General features: G+C 46.6%; 1 protein-coding gene across 3 annotated transcripts in view; it reads left to right on the forward strand.

The window, feature by feature from the left end:
* The first annotated feature begins 335 nt into the window (after positions 1-335).
* Positions 336-17,438, forward strand: part of TASOR2 (transcription activation suppressor family member 2) — a 50,092-nt gene continuing 32,989 nt past the window's right edge. For 2 of the 3 annotated variants that reach the window (XM_063397142.1, XM_063397144.1), the window contains exons 1-4: positions 336-589; positions 8,582-8,718; positions 12,558-12,653; positions 15,711-15,783. In XM_063397142.1, the coding sequence (XP_063253212.1) occupies positions 547-589; positions 8,582-8,718; positions 12,558-12,653; positions 15,711-15,783 (349 nt within the window). In that variant the 5' untranslated portion in view covers positions 336-546. The remainder of the gene's footprint in view (positions 590-8,581; positions 8,719-12,557; positions 12,654-15,710; positions 15,784-17,438) is intronic. The other variant, XM_063397145.1, reaches the window with a different exon arrangement.

Genomic DNA, 17,438 nt, shown 5'->3' on the forward strand with positions numbered 1-17,438 from the left:
GTCAGGGAGACTGAAAGAAGACCCCAAAGAGGGAAAACACCGAGGGGAAAGGACCGAGGAGAGAAAGAGGTCTCTCCCCACGATGTGAGGGGATGAGGGAAGGGGCAGCGGGAAGAGCTGAAGTCAGGCATGGAGGCGATGGAGGACGAGGACAAGACTGCGGCAAGATCCCGGCCAAGGGCAAACCCCGATGGCCGAGGCAGGAGCTCTCGATGACGGCACGGAAGAGGAAAAGCCGGCTGCGGGCAGCCGAGGGCCGGTGACCGCGGGAAGAGGAAAACCCGCGGGCGGCCCCTCGCTGTCTTTCCGGTTCAGTTTTCACTTTCTGTTTTTTTCCCCGCCGCTCCCGCCCCTCGTCCCCTCCTTCCTTCCCTCCCTCCCTTCTCTCCCTCCGCCCGCTCCGTCCTTCCACTTCCTGGGGCCGGCGGATGGCGGCGGCCGCCCCGCACCGCCTCATGCCGCCGGCCCGGTAGCGGGGCCGCGCCGGGGGCCGGGCGGGGCGGCCATGAGGGCGGCCTGAGGGACGGCGCCGAGCGAGCCCCGGCCATGGGCGAGAGGCGGCGCGGGCAGAGCGGCGAGCCGGGCACGGGTGAGCGGGGCCGGGGGGCGAGGGCGGGCGGCTCCATCGCGCCCTTCCCTGCGATTTGGGCGGTGGTTGCCGGCTCCATGCCGCTCTCCGTTGAGGCGAGCTGCGCTATCCAGCCCTTCCCTGGGAGAGGGGAAGGCAAGCGGCTCCATCCCGCTCTTCCCCGGGAGAGAGGAGGGCGAGCGGCTCCGTCCAGCCTTTCCCTGGGATGGAGGGGATTGCTGGATTCCGTGAGAAGTGTGGGCGGTGGGGGGGATTACTGCCTCCATCCCGCCCTTCTCTGCCAAGCAAAGGGTTATCCCTGTGGAAAAAGGCGATTTACCGGCTTCATCCCGCCCTTCGGTGGGTAAAAAAGGGCTCCGTGCTCCGTGCCGCCCTTCCCTGGGCAAGCACGGCGCCTTCGCCCCTCTCCCGTGGCCATTGCCGGGGGAGGTGGAGGGAAGCGCGGATCGCAGCTCCTGCAAGCCTCGGACACGTAGGAACAGCTGCTTTGGAAATTTTCTGCCGCACCACGGACACGTTGGCTTTTCCAAGTTGGCCGATCGCAAGGCCTGCGAAAGTCACGGTGCTTTTTTTGGACGCGCCTCCGGGAGCCGGGCTGGTGCCCTTCAGGATTTGGATTTGGGAATAAAACCGGCATGGATGGGTGCTGAGCCCTTCCTGGCGGGGCTGGAGGCCTCTTGGGCCCCCTTTGGAGCAGCTGCAGGGCTGAAATTCGACCTTATAAGGGGAGAAAAACACGTTTGTGCTCTGGTCTTGCACAATTCGAGTCCCAGATCGTCCTCAAATTATCCCACAAAGGTTTGGATCGGAGCAGAGCTTGCCTGGCTCTAGGTCTGCACTCCCAAAGGGGAAAAAAATCACGATAAAACAACCTGGAGGTTGGATGGCACAAAAAGAATTGTAAATCATAGTCCTTGCTCCGTGGAAACAAAGATATTTTAATTAAAAAAACGTGCATTCCGTGATGATCCAGAATGATCCAAAATGATCCAGAATGATGCAGGAGGTGCTCTGCTGTTTTTGGGCTGCTCAAGTCAGAACGCAAAATTAATGGATTTACCCCAAATCTTTGATAAAAATGGATATTTCTTATCCATTTTTAGTGGATAGTGCAGCTCCAAACTCACGCTGGTTTTTATAAAAGGCTGGTGGTGAGCAGGGGGCTTTGCTGTGGTCGAGTCTGGAAATCACTGCTCTGCTCTGGAAGGAATCTTTCATATAAATTCTGTTTTAAATGATTTCACAGGAATTGTTGTTTTCCGGCCAAAAAAATTCCTTATCAGAGCATTTCAGAAACGCTAATCTCCTCTGATAAGAGTTGTGATTAATTACAATTAATTGCCTTGGACCAGAGGCTGTTAAGTGGCTCTGAAATCGGTTTTATGTACAATTTGCTTTATTTATTTTTGGCGTTCCTCTCAAACCTGCAGATTTTGGTGACAGCACAGCCACCTTGAATATTCCTTAAATTCCCAGCTCTTCACCCTCAATATTCCTTAAAATCCCACCTTGGAGCTGGCACTTCCCAAAGTGGCCAATTCCTTGTTCTAGCTTAGAATCGAAGCGAAAATGTTGATTTTTGGGGGATAAATTCTGGATTTTGCCCAATCTGGGGTGTTTTTTTTGATGATGAGACCCCACTAATCCCGAGGGACTCTTTGGCTTTGCTTGTTTTTATTGGGGATTTTCAGGGGGGGATTTCCCCAGCCTGAGGATCCACAGGGGATTTGTTTGGAGGGATTTTTTGATTTATTTTTCCCTTTTCCCAAAGGGAATTCTCTGCCTCAGGGAGGTCGTTCCTGGCACTGCTGCTCTCCCAGGTCATCGCAGCTCTGATTTTGGCTGATTTTACAAACAAAATGTTGCTTTTTTTATTGTCCAAGTGCCGAAATTCCCGTGCAGGTGACTTGGGAAGAGCCAGGTGTCACCCACAGCCCTGGCTCAGGTGACAAAATTGGGGTTTGGGGTAAAAATCGCTGAGATAAAAGGCAGCAAGAGCTGATTTTTATGAATTAACGTGTACAAACCACATTTTGAATTTTGTGAGGAGCGTGAGGGAGGTGATAAAATCCAAGGATTGGCACTTGGAAGGGTTTTAGCTGCAGGATTCCCACCCTGAGGAGATTTTTCCATCAGAGTGGGGCAGATCTGGCTTTGTCCTTTTCCAGAGGGAAAATTCCAACCTCTCATCCTCCCACGGAGGTTTTTTCCCTTTAATTTTTCCACTCCAGAGAGGCTCCATCATTTTCCTGGATTTCTCCAGCTTTCCCCCCCTGTGTGAAACATTTCCTTTGGAATTCTTTCCTCGGAGCCACCTCCAGGGTGGGAATTTGGAAACAGCCGGAGTTGCTGCAATTTCTGATGGCACAAAGAAGTTGGTTTGGGATTTTTAATTTTTTAGCTTAATGCAGGAACATCACAGGGACATCACCTTCTTTTCCTGTGAGGGAACGGATCAAATTCCCGAAAATTCCCTAAAATTCCCTGCCCATCCAGTGGGATTTGGGTTTTTCTGTGGGATCAAATCCGAGCTGGCAGAGCTCTCTGGAGAGTGCCCTGAATTCCCTGGAATTCAGATTCCAGGAATTCCCTGCAGCCCCTAAACTCCATCCAAACAAATCCTGCAGCCTCCACGTCCTCATTCCCAGGGAATCTCATCCCATGGGAATTGGAAATCCAGTCCAGCCCCGGGGTTTGCTTGGGAACAACCACCCAGGTAAATCCAGCAAAGGAAAGGATTCCCAAGCAGGAAATCATTCCCAATTTAAGGATTGATGAGGATTAATTTAGGAATGTGGAGCTGCATCCTGGAAGCTTCATGGAAGCTCCGTTTCCAGAGGAAAAGGTGGAATTTTTGCATTTGTGGATTGTTTTTTGATTCCTCAAGGAAACACACGGCTGCTTCCATGGGGCCGGGTGATTCCAGAGGCTTTGTTCTGCTCCCAGTCCATCCCATTCCCTGGAAAAACATGGAAAATCCCACTCGTGTTGGGTGGAGTGAGGTCAGAGCCGTTATCCCATAACAGCTCCAACCACCAGCAAATCCAGGGTTAAAATAATTTAAAAAATAAAATAATTTAAAAGAATTAAAAATAATAAATTCCCCGTGTTCTGGGCTGGGAAAAACAGGCAGGAGGAGCTGGGAATGTGCAATTCCAGCGTTGTTCATGTGGGAAAAACCCCGGGAGATCCCATCCAGCCATTCCCAACCCTGCCAAGGCCACCACTGATGTCCCCAAGTGCCACTTCCAGCACCCTGGAATGCTTTTTAGGGGGGAAATTTTTCCCAATATCCAGTTTTTCCTAAAGTTTCTGCTGTGGGAGATGTTCCCAGCAGGACACTCGGGAGTGGGATCAGTTGGAGAAGGAAAAATCTCGGGATCAGTTGGAGAAGGAAAAATTTTGGGATCAGTTGGAGAAGGAAAAATCTCGGGATCAGTTGGAGAAAGAAAAATTTTGGGATCAGTTGGAGAAGGAAAAATCTCGGGATCAACCACAGGGAAATTCTGTTTTTTCTGGGAGATCTCCCCCAGGGAAGGAAGGAAATCAGGGCAGGGGGAATTGGACTCCAAAAGAATTTGGGAATTCCTAAGGAACCTCTAGGAGAACACCAACAGATTTTTGGGATGCTCAGGTCGGGATAAAAAGCTCCTGGATTTCCCCCAGACGTTTGGAATAAATCCTGAGTGGGATGTGGTGGTGCCAGAGCCGATCCTGCTGGTGATTCCCAAATATTCCAGCTCATTCCAGCCTTGGGATCCAGCCAGGAAAATTGCTGGATCATGGAATTCTGAGCGTTTGCCAACATCCAAATGGCTGCAGTGAATGCGACTCAGATTTTAAGGTTAAAAAAATAATAAAAAAGGCAAATTCCGTGCTTCCATCGCCTGGAGTTTTCCTCCTTGGAAGCTGCTGAGTGCTGAGGCCATCCAGAGATCCCAGAAAAAGGGATCCAAGGAAAAACCTGGATTCTGGGAATCCACGGCCTCAGCTGAGCCAGGGGAGGTTGGGATTGGATTTTAGGGAAAATTCCTCCATGGAAAAGGCACTGGGCAGGGATAGGGTCCCCATTCACAGAGGGAATTCCCCATGGAGGTGGCACTTGGGGACATGGGTGGCTCTGGCAGCGCTGGGAATGGTTGGGATCTATCCCGGGAAGTCTTTTCCAAGCAAAAGGATTCCCAGAATCCCATCCAGGAGGAGGAGGAGGAGGCAGCATTCTCGGGAATTCCAGCATTCCTGGAGGGTGATTCCTGCACAGCAGGGAGGAATCTCAGCATTCCTTGGATTGGGGAATGATTTGGGGAGCTGCAGAAGTGCCTGGTTGAATTCCAGGTGAAAAGAGTGGGAATTCCCAAGGATTTCAGGGCAGGGATAATCCCCTCTGGATTCTCCAGTCCTGTGCCATCCATGTCTGATCCCATTCCCTGAGTTTGTTCCTTGGATCTGGCGCCATTCCCGGGTTTCTCATTCCCTGAGTGCCATTCCCAGGTTTCTCCTTCTCTGAGTTTCCCAATGGATCCGGTGCCATTCCCAACCTTTGCCCGACAGATTCAGTGCCATTCCCAAATTCCTCCTTCTCCGAGTTTGCCCCACGGATCCAGAGCCATTCCTAAGTTTCTCATTCCCTGAGTGCCATTCCGAAGTTTCTTGTTCCCTGAATCTTTTCTTGATGCCATTCCCAAGTTTCTCAATTTCCCTGACTTCCCAATGGATCCAGTGCCATTCCCAAGTTTCTCAGTTTCCCTGACTTTCCCAGTGGATCCAGTGCCATTCCCAAGTTTCTCAGTTTCCCTGACTTTCCCAGTGGATCCAGTGCCATTCCCAAGTTTCTCAATTTCCCTGACTTTCCCAGTGGATCCAGTGCCATTCCCAAGTTTCTCAGTTTCCCTGAGTTTTCCAATGGATCTGATGCCATTCCTGAACTTCTCATTCCCTGAATGCCATTCCCAAGTTTCTCATTCCCTGAGTTTCCCAATGGATCCGGTGCCATTCCCAACCTTTTCCCCACGGATCCAGTGCTATTCCCAAGTTTCTCCTTCCTTGCGTTTCCCAATGGATCCGGTGCCATTCCCAAGCTTCTCCTTCCCAACTTTTGCCCCATGGATCTGGTGCCATTCCCAGCTTTTCCCCATGGATCCGGTGCCATTCCCAATTTTTGCCCCATGGATCTGGTGCCATTCCCAACTTTTCCCCATGGATCCAGTGCCATTCCCAACTTTTCCCCATGGATCTGGTGCCATTCCCAACTTTTCCTCATGGATCCAGTGCCATTCCCAAGTTTCTCCTTCCCAAGTTTCTCATTCCCAAGTTTCCGCCCACGGATCCGGTGCCATTCCCGAATTTCTCACTTTCACTTTCCCTCCTGCCTCGGCCACTTTCACTTTCACCTTCTGCTCCTGCCCTGGGCTGTGCCAGGATTTGGGATTTTTCCTCTGGGAATTTTTTTCCTTAGGGTTGGGGCAACTTCCCTAAATCCAGGAGGGATTTAGCAGCACCTAGGCTCAGCTTCCTCTCATTAATTGGATTAATTATTAATTATTTTTAAATGATTTTTTCCCCCTTTCTGGATTTTCATTTTGAAGTTGCGTGGAGGAAAAAATATCAGAGAGACCTGCAAAATTCCTGGTTTTTTGTTGTATTCCCAAGAGTTTTCCATGTTCTTTTTGACTTTTATCCCTGAAAATATCAGGGATTGTGTTGGAGCTGAGCTGGGATTTAAAATTCCATGATTTCCATGGAAAAATCCGAGCTCTGGGTGCAGGAAACACAGGGAGAAAAATGCAAGAAAAATGAGCAAAATCACCTTTTTAGACCCAAAACCACAATGCTGAAAAAGAACTGGAAAATCCATTTATTTCCCACTTTTCTGCTTTTAATCTCCATTTTTCCCCTAATTCCAAGGATTCCAGAGGCACCTGGAAAAGCAGGGAGTGGAAAAAGTGAAATTAAAAGGCACAAAAGAGCCCAAAAAAAGGTTCAAACCACACAAATATTCTTTCAATTCTCCAAATTTCCAGCCGTGTTTTTCTTGGATCATTTGGAGATTCTTGGATCAGTTTTTGATTTTTTTCCTTTCATCTGGATTTTTTTCCTTCCCTTTTCCCTGCCCAACCTCAAAAGTAAAAATGGAGCTGAAAAAGTTGAAACCACCCAATTTTAACTTAATTTTTCCTATTCAATTAATCCTTTTTTTTCTTTTGCTCTTGGAATCATTGGAGAGGAATAAAAATTGACACAGGGAATGATTTGACCTTTTCCTTATTTTTAATTAAAGGGAGGAAAAGACAGAAATTCTTCAGACTTATCCTTAAAAACAGGGATCAAACTCCCATTTTGGGAATAATTTTTTCCTGGAATAATTGGAGAGGAATAAAAATCAACACAAAAAATTATTTGATCTTTTCCTCCTTTTTAATTAAAGGGAGGAAAAGACAAAAATTCTTCAGACTTATCCTGAAAAACAGGGATCAAACCCTCAGTTTGGGAATAATTGGAGAAGAATAAAAATCGACACAAGAAATTATTTGACGTTTTCCTTATTTTTAATTGAAGGAAGGAAAAGACAAAAAACCTTCAGACTTACCCTTAAAAACAGGGATCAAACTCCCATTTTGGGAATATTTTTTTTTCCTGAAATAAAAATCAACACAAGGAATGATTTGATCTTTTCCTTCTTTTAAATTAAGGGAACGAAAAGACAAAAATCCTTAAAATCTACCCTTAAAAACCCTCAGTTTGAGAAATAAGTTTTTTCCCTGGAATAAAAATCAACACAAGGAATGATTTGATCTTTCCCCTCTTTTTAATTAAGGGAGGAAAAGACAAAAATTCTTTACAATTTTTTCTACCCTTAAAATCAGGGATCAAACCTTCAGTTTGGGATCTGGGATCTCATGAATAAACTTCATTTATAAATTAGAAAAGTAGAAATTTTTCACTCCAGGCAGTGGCTGCTGATTTCTTTTCCTCTCTGGGATGAACACGGACTTGGCTCCCTCTTTCCAAAGGATATTTTAACCCCCAAAAATTGGGAATTTGCCCGGCACAACCCAGTGATCCCTGTGGCATTCCCAGCTGGAATATCCCAAATTTCCGCCTGGAATAACCCCCATTCCCGGCTGGAATATCCCCCATTCCCGCCTGGAATATCCCCCATTCCCAGCTGGAATATCCCCCCATTCTGGGCTGGAATATCCCCCATTCCCACCTGGAATATCCCCCATTCCCGCCTGGAATATCCCCCCATTCGCTGCTGGAATATCCCCCCATTCCCGGCTGTATCCCCCCCATTCCCGCCTGGAATATCCCAAATTCCCGTCTGGAATATCCCCCCATTCCCGCCTGGAATATCCCAAATTCCCAGCTAGAATATCCCCCCATTCCCGCCTGGAATATCCCCCCATTCCCAGCTGGAATATCCCCCCATTCCCAGCTGGAATATCCCCCATTCCCGGCTGTATCCCCCCATTCCCAGCTGGAATATCCCCCATTCCCGGCTGGAATATCCCCCATTCCCAGCTGGAATATCCCCCATTCCCGCCTGGAATATCCCCCATTCCCAGCTGGAATATCCCCCATTCCCGGCTGGAATATCCCCCCATTCCAGCCAGGAATATCCCCCCATTCCAGCCAGGAATATCCCCCCATTCCCGGCTGGAATATCCCCCCATTCCCGCCTGGAATATCCCCAATTCCCGGCTGGAATATCCCCCATTCCCGGCTGGAATATCCCCAATTCCCGGCTGGAATATCCCCCCATTCCCGGCTGGAATATCCCCCCATTCCCGGCTGGAATATCCCCCATTCCCGGCTGGAATGTCCCCCATTCCCAGCTGGAATATCCCCCCATTCCCGGCTGGAATATCCCCCCATTCCAGCCAGGAATATCCCCCCATTCCCGCCAGGAATATCCCCCCATTCCAGCCAGGAATATCCCCCATTCCCGCCTGGAATATCCCCCATTCCCGGTCTTTTCCCGGTTTTCCACAGCCGATCCCGAGGATCCGGGCTCGCTCCTGCAGCGGGCGGTGTCGCTGCTCCGCGGCTCCTCCCTGGACTCGTCCTCGCAGCGCGGGCTCCGGTACAGCAAGGCCATCCTGGTGGAAAAGGAGATTTTCCTCAGCGAGGTAAGCCCGCATTCCCGGGAAAAGCGGATTTCTGGGAGCGGCGCGCCGCTGGAATCGCTGATTTTATTGGCTTTGCTTCCTAGAGCCCCTCTTGAAATTCCTGATTTTATTTTTTCCTTTCCTTGCACTTCCGCCCTGATGAGAAATAAAAATTCCATGCAGCTCAAAATTCCCAGAGTCTTTGGAATTCCAAAATTTAGAATTCCAAAATTCCTTTGGAGCTGTGGGAATTCCCTTCCATGGGTTGCATTTCTGCTGACTGACCTCAAGGCAGATTTTTGGGATTTTTCTGCCTTCACCTTTGTTTTTTTCCTTTTAAACTCAAATTTTGTTTTTTTCCAGCTGCCTGGAGCACTTTCAAAATGCCTTCATTCCCACATTCCCACTTTGAAAATCCCCACATTCCCCCTTTTCAAATGCCTTCATTCCCACTTTTCAAATGCCTTTATTCCCACTTTTCAAAACCCCCTTGTCCCCACGTTCCCACTTTCAAAATCCCTTCATTTTCACTTATCAAAATCCCTTTATCCGCACATTCCCACTTTCAAATCCCATCATCCCCACTTTCAAAATCCCTCAATTCCCACTTTTCAAATCCCTTCATCTCCACTTTCAAAATCCATTAATTCTCACTCTTAAAATCCCTTAATTCTCACTTCAAAAATTCCTTAATTCTCACTTTTCAAATCCCTTCATTCCCACTTTTCAAATCCCTTGAGCTGGATAAGAAAAGGGAAATCAGGAATCATTTCTTGATTTGCCTGTGAGTTCTAAAACCAAACCAAAAATGACCACGAGCTGCTTCGAACCCTAATCCCAAACCTTAACCTCAAACCCTGACCCCAAACCCCAAACCCTGACCCGAAACCCCAACTCTAACCCAAACCCCAAACCCAAACTCTAACCCAAACCCCAAACCCTGACCCCAAACCCAAACCCTGACCGCAATTCCTAACCCCTGACCCCAAACCTTGACCCCAAACCCTAAAACAAACCCCAAACCCTGACCCCAAACCCCAACCCTGACTCCAAACCCTGACCCCAAAGTCTAATCCCAAACTCTAACCCAAACCCCGACCCCAAACCCCAAACCCTGACCTCAAACCCTGACCCCAAACCCGGACCCCAAACTCTGACCCAAACCCTGACCCCAAACTCCAAACCCAAACCCTGACCCCAAACCCTGACCCCAAACCTGGACCCCAAACCCCAACCCCAAACCCTGACCCCAATTCCTAACCCCAACCCCAAACCCCAAACCCTGACCCCTGACCCCAAACCCTGACCCCAAACTCCGACCCCAAACCCTGACCCCAAACCCAAACCCCAACCCCAAACCCTGACCCCAAACCCAAACCCCAAACCCCAACCCCAAACCCTGACCCCAAACCCCGACCCCAAACCCCAAACCCTGACCTCAAACCCTGACCCCAAACCCTGACTCCAAACCCTGACCCCAAACCCCGACCCCAAACCCCAAACCCTGACCTCAAACCCTGACCCCAAACCCTAAAACAAAACCCAAACCCCAAACCCTGACCCCAATTCCTAACCCCTGACCCCAAACCTTGACCCCAATTCCTAACCCCAAACCCTGACCCCAATTCCTAATCCCAATTCCTAACCCCAAACCCTGACCCCAAACCCAAACTCTAACCCAAACCCTCACCCTAAACCCTCACCCCAAACCCTGACCCCAAACTCTAAAACCAAACCCTAAAATCAAACTCTGACCCCAAACTCTAACCCAAACCCCAACCCCTAACCCCAAACCCTGACCCCAACCCCAAACCCCGACCCCCAACCCCAAACCCCAAACCCCAACCCCAAACCCTGACCCCAAACCCCAACCCCAAACCCCAAACCCTGACCCCTAACCCCAAACCCTGACCCCAAACCCAAACCCCAAACCCTGACCCCAAACCCAAACCCCAAACCCTGACCCCAAACCCCGACCCCAAACCCCAACCCCAAACCCCAAACCCCAAACCCTGACCCCAAACCCCAACCCCAACCCCAAACCCTGACCCCAAACCCTGACCCCAAACCCTGACCCCAAACCCTGACCCCTGACCCCAAACCCTGACCCCAAACCCCAACCCCAAACCCAAACCCCGACCCCAAACCCTGACCCCAAACCCCAACCCCAAACCCCGACCCCAAACCCCAACCCCAAACCCCAACCCCAAACCCTGACCCCAAACCCCAACCCCAAACCCAAACCCCGACCCCAAACCCCGACCCCAAACCCTGACCCCTGACCCCAAACCCTGACCCCAAACCCAAACCCTGACCCCAAACCCAAACCCCAAACCCAAACCCTGACCCCAAACCCAAACCCCAAACCCAAACCCCGACCCCAAACCCAAACCCCAACCCCAAACCCTGACCCCAATTCCTAACCCCAACCCCAAACCCCAAACCCTGACCCCTGACCCCAAACCCTGACCCCAAACCCCGACCCCAAACCCTGACCCCAAACCCAAACCCCAACCCCAAACCCTGACCCCAAACCCAAACCCCAAACCCCAACCCCAAACCCTGACCCCAAACCCCGACCCCAAACCCCAAACCCTGACCTCAAACCCTGACCCCAAACCCTGACTCCAAACCCTGACCCCAAACCCCGACCCCAAACCCCAAACCCTGACCTCAAACCCTGACCCCAAACCCTAAAACAAAACCCAAACCCCAAACCCTGACCCCAATTCCTAACCCCTGACCCCAAACCTTGACCCCAATTCCTAACCCCAAACCCTGACCCCAATTCCTAATCCCAATTCCTAACCCCAAACCCTGACCCCAAACCCAAACTCTAACCCAAACCCTCACCCTAAACCCTCACCCCAAACCCTGACCCCAAACCCTCACCCTAAACCCTCACCCCAAACCCTCACCCCAAACCCCCAACCCCAAACTCTAAAACCAAACCCTAAAATCAAACTCTGACCCCAAACTCTAACCCAAACCCCAACCCCTAACCCCAAACCCTGACCCCAACCCCAAACCCCGACCCCCAACCCCAAACCCCAAACCCCAACCCCAAACCCTGACCCCAAACCCCAACCCCAAACCCCAAACCCTGACCCCTAACCCCAAACCCTGACCCCAAACCCAAACCCCAAACCCTGACCCCAAACCCAAACCCCAAACCCTGACCCCAAACCCCGACCCCAAACCCCAACCCCAAACCCCAAACCCCAAACCCCAAACCCTGACCCCAAACCCTGACCCCAAACCCCAACCCCAACCCCAAACCCTGACCCCAAACCCTGACCCCAAACCCTGACCCCAAACCCTGACCCCAAACCCTGACCCCTGACCCCAAACCCTGACCCCAAACCCCAACCCCAAACCCAAACCCCGACCCCAAACCCTGACCCCAAACCCCAACCCCAAACCCCGACCCCAAACCCCAACCCCAAACCCCAACCCCAAACCCTGACCCCAAACCCCAACCCCAAACCCAAACCCCGACCCCAAACCCCGACCCCAAACCCTGACCCCTGACCCCAAACCCTGACCCCCAAACCCAAACCCTGACCCCAAACCCAAACCCCAAACCCAAACCCTGACCCCAAACCCAAACCCCAAACCCAAACCCCGACCCCAAACCCAAACCCCAACCCCAAACCCTGACCCCAAATCCAAACCCTGACCCCAAACCGAAAAACCCCACGAGCCCGTTCTTCCCTCACCCCAAACCCTTTCCAAACCCCACCCTGCTCCAACTTCCCTTAACCCCCGGAACTTTCTGGAATCACCTCCAGCTTCCTTTCCTCCCCCAATATTTTCCCAATCCGCCTCCCCTGATCCCAAATTTCCTCTGGATTTTGCAGCTCCGGGCGTTTGCCCGGGCCAAGGCAGCGGCCGGGTACAGCCAGGAGGAGCTGCGGGAGAGCTTCGCCTTCCTGCTCTTCGACAAGGAGGAGGAGGTAACAGGAATTGGGATTTGAAACCAAATTTGGGAGCAGAGCCTCGGAATTCTGGGGATTAAATAGGATTAAAAATTCTGGGATCACAGGAGGGTTTATGTTGGAAGGGATCCTAAAAAAATCCAATTTTAGGGATGGATTTGATGGGAAAAAAAGGAGTTTTCCTTTGTGCCGGTGGAGTTATTTGGAATTCTTTGGATTAAATAGGTTCTAAAAATTCTGGGATCACAGGAGGGTTTACTTTGGAAGGGATTAAAAAAATATCCAGTTTTAGGGATGGATTTGAGTGGAAAAAAAGGAATTTTCCTTTGTGCCAGTAGAATTATTTGGAATTCTTTGGCTCCTGAAGGGTTTTAGGGATGGATTTGATGGGAAAAAAAGGAGTTTTCCTTTGTGCCACGAGAATTGTTTGGAATTCTTTGGATTAAATAGGATCTAAAAATTCTGGGATCACAGATGGGTTTATGTTGGAAGGGATCCTAAAAAAATCCAATTTTAGGGATGGATTTGAGTGGGAAAAAAAGGAGTTTTCCTTTGTGCCACGAGAATTTTTTGGAATTCTTTGGCTCCTGAAGGGTTTTAGGGATGGATTTCATTGGAAATAAAGGAGTTTTCATCTGTGCTAGTGGAGTTATTTGGATTAAATAGGATCTAAAAATTCTGGGATCACAGGAAGGTTTATGTTGGAAGGGATCCTAAAAAAATCCAGTTTTAGGGATGGATTTGAGTGGGAAAAAAAGGAGTTTTCCTTTGTGCCACGAGAATTTTTTGGAATTCTTTGGCTCCTGAATGGTTTTAGGAATGGATTTGATTGGAAAATAAAGGAGTTTTCCTTTGTGCCAGTGGAATTCTTTGGATTAAATAGGATCTAAAAATTCTGGGATCACACAAGGGTTTATGTTGGAAGGGATCTTAAAAAAAATCTAATTTTAGGGATGGATTTGATAGGAAAAAAGAAGTTTTCCGTTGTGTCAGTGAAATTCTTTGGAATTCTTTGGCTCCTGAAGGGTTTTAGGGGTGGGTTTGATTGGAAAAAAGAAGGTTTTCCTTTGTGCCAGTGAAATTGTTTGGAATTCTTTGGATTAAATAGGATCTAAAAATTCTAGGATCACAGGAGGGTTTATGTTGGAAGGGATCCTAAAAAAATCCAATTTTAGGGATGAATTTGATTGGGAAAAAAGGAGTTTTCCTTTTTTTGGAAAGGAATTTTTTGGAATTCTTTGGCCCCTGGATTTCAGGGATTGGAAAAATATGGAGGAGGTAACAGGAATTGGGATTTTCCCACTCAAATTTGGGATCAGAGCCTTGGAATTCTTTGGATGAAATAGGATCTAAAAATTCTGGGATCACAGATGGGTTTATGTTGGAAGGGATCTTAAAAAAATCCAATTTTAGGGATTTTTAGGGATGGGTTTTATTGGAAATAAAGGAGTTTTCATCTGTGCCAGTGGAATTATTTGGAATTCTTTGGATTAGGATCTAAAAATTCTGGGATCACAGGAAGGTTTATGTTGGAAGGAATCCTAAAAAAATCCAATTTTAAGGATTTTTAGGGATGGATGTGATTGGATAAAAAGGAATTTTCCCTTCTGCCAGTGGAATTCTTTGGATTAAATAGGATCTAAAAATTCTGGGATCACAGGAAGGTTTGCTTCGGAAGGGATCTTAAAAAAATCCAATTTTAGGGATGGATTTGATGGGAAAAAAGGAATTTTCCTTTGTATCAGTGAAATTTTTTGGAATTCTTTGGCTCCTGAAGGGTTTTAGGGATGGATTTGATTGGAAAAAAAGGAGTTTTCCTTTGTGCCACGAGAATTTTTTGGAATTCTTTGGCTCCTGAATGGTTTTAGGAATGGATTTGATTGGAAAATAAAGGAGTTTTCCTTTGTGCCAGTGGAATTCTTTGGATTAAATAGGATCTGAAAATTCTGGGATCACACAAGGGTTTATGTTGGAAGGGATCCTAAAAAAATCCAATTTTAGGGATGGATTTGATGGGAAAAAAAGGAGTTTTCCTTTGTGCCACGAGAATTTTTTGGAATTCTTTGGCTCCTGAAGGGTTTTAGGGATGGATTTGATTAGAAATAAAGGAATTTTCCTTTGTGCCAGTGGAATTCTTTGCATTAAATAGGATCTAAAAATTCTGGGATCACAGGAAGGTTTATGTTGGAAGGGATCTTAAAAAAATCCAATTTTAGGGATGGATTTCAGTGGAAAAAAGGGATTTTAATTTTGTGAAAATCTGGGAATCCACTGGAAATTCCCTTTTAATGATGATTTGGTCTTTGGATTTAGTGAAAACCTGGGAATTCTCTTTTAATTTGATTTTGTCAGAATCAGGGAACACACTGGAAATTCCATTTTAATGTTAATTTTAATTTTGTGAAAATTTGGGAATCCATTGGGAATTCCATTTTAATTTTTTTTAATTTTGTGAAAATCTGGGAATCCATTGGAAATTCCCTTTTAATTTAATTTAATTTGTGAAAATCTGGGAATCCACTGGAAATTCTCTTTTAATTTAATTTTAATTTAATGAAAATCAGGAAATGCATTGGGAATTCTCTTTTAGTAATGATTTATTGATTGGATTTTGTGAAAATCAGGGAATCCACTGGGAATTCCCTTTTAATGTTAATTTTATGAAAATCAGGGAATCCATTGGAAATTTACTTCTAATTTATTTTAATTTTGTGAAAATCTGTGCATTCACTGGAAATTCCCTTTTCATTTAATTTTAATTTTGTGCAAATCTGGGAATACACTTGAAATTCCCTTTTAATTTATTTTTAATTTTTGAAAATCTGGGAACCCACTGGAAATTCACTTTGAATTTAATTTTAATTTTGTGAAAATCTGGGAACCCACTGGAATTCCCTTTTCTCCCTGGTGATTTTTCCTGTTTCATTTTCCCTCCACCTCAATTTTTTGGGATTGCAAGGCACAGATATTGACTTAAACCACGTTCAGGCGTTTTTCCAGCCGTGGTGGGACAGATTTTTATTCCCTAATCCTGGAAAAAAGCAGGAAAATTGAATTTTTTGTGTTCCCTTGTAGGCAAGGAAGGTTTGTCAGAGCGGCCTCCGCGTGAACAGCAGCAGCACTTCCACCCTGGGGGACCCTGCCAAAGGTAAAACCCAGAAATCCTGGGAAAATTCCCAGAAATTCTGGGGAAAATTCCCAGAAATTCTGGGAAAAATTCCCAGAGATTCTGAGGAAAATGCCCAGAAATTACAGAAAAAAATCCCAGAAATACTGGCGGAAAGTCCCAGAAATTCTGGGAAAAACCCCCAGAAATTGTGGGAAAAAACCCCCAGAAATTCCAGAAAAAAATTCCCAGAAATTCTGGAAAAAAACCCCAGAAATCCTGGAAAAAATTCCCAGAAATCCTGGGAAAAACTCCCAGATATCCTGGGAAAAACTCCCAGAAATTCTGGGACAAAACACGAGAAATTCTAGAAAAAAAGAAAAAAAAAATCCCAGAAATTCTAGAAAAAGATCCCAGAAATTCTGGGGAAAACCCCCAGACATTCTGGGAAAAAATCCCAGAAATTGTAGAAAAAATTCCCAGAAATTCTGGGAAAGATTCCCAGAAATTCTAGGAAAAAAATCCCAGAAATTCTGGAAAAATTCCCAGAAATCCTGGCAAAAACCCCAGAAATCCTGCGAAAATTCCCAGAAATTGTAAAAAAAATTCCCAGAAATTCTGAAAAAATTCCCAGAAATTCTGGGAAAAATTCCCAGAAACTGTAGAAAAAATTCCCAGAAATTCTAGAAAGAAACTCTCAGAAATTCTAGAAAAAGCTCCCAGAAATTCTGGAAAAAATTCCCAGAAATCCTGGGAAAAATCCCAGAAATTCTGGGAAAAACTGCCAGAAATTCTAGAAAATATTCCCAGAAATTCTGGACAATATTCCCAGAAATTCTGGGAAAAATTCCCAGAAATTGTAGAAAAAAATCCCACAAATTCTAGGGAAAAAAATCCCAGAAATTAAAAAAATCTCCCAGAAATTCTGGGAAAAATTCCCAGAGATTCTGGAAAAATTCCCAGAAATTCTGGGACAAACCCCCAGAAATCCTGGGAAAAACCTCCAGAAATTCAAGAAAAAAAGAAAAAAGAAAATCCCAGAAATTCTAGAAAGAGATCCCAGAAATTCTGGGGGAAACCCCCAGAAATCCTGGAAAAAAATTCCCAGAAATCTGGGGAAAACCCCCAGACATTCTGGGAAAAAAATCCCAGAAATTGTAGAAAAAATTCCCAGAAATTATAGAAAAGGATCCCAAAAATTCTGGAAAACATTCCCAGAAATCTTGGAAAAAACTCCCAGAAATTCTGGGAAAGATTCCCAGAAATTCTAGAAAAAAAAGTCCCAGAAATTCTAGGAAAAAAAAAATCCAGAAAATTTTGGGGGAAATCCCAGAAATTGTAGAAAAATATTCTCAGGAATTCTGGAAAAAATTCTCATAAATCCTGGGAAAAACCCCCAAAAATTCTGGGGAAAATTCCCAGAAAATCTGGGCAAAATTCCCAGAAATTCTAGGAAAACATTCCCAAAAATTCTGGAAAAAACACCCAGAAATCCTGCGAAAATTCCCAGAAATTGTAAAAAAAATTCCCAGAAATTCTGAAAAAATTCCCAGAAATTCTAGATAGAAACTCCCAGAAATTCTAGAAAAAAAATTCCCAGAAATTCTGGAAAAAATTCCCAGAAATCTTGGAAAAAACTCCCAGAAATTCTGGGAAAGATTCCCAGAAATTCTAGAAAAAAAAAGTCCCAGAAATTC

This window comes from Prinia subflava, chromosome 4 (assembly GCF_021018805.1).
Source record: "Prinia subflava isolate CZ2003 ecotype Zambia chromosome 4, Cam_Psub_1.2, whole genome shotgun sequence".
NCBI lineage: Eukaryota > Metazoa > Chordata > Aves > Passeriformes > Cisticolidae > Prinia > Prinia subflava.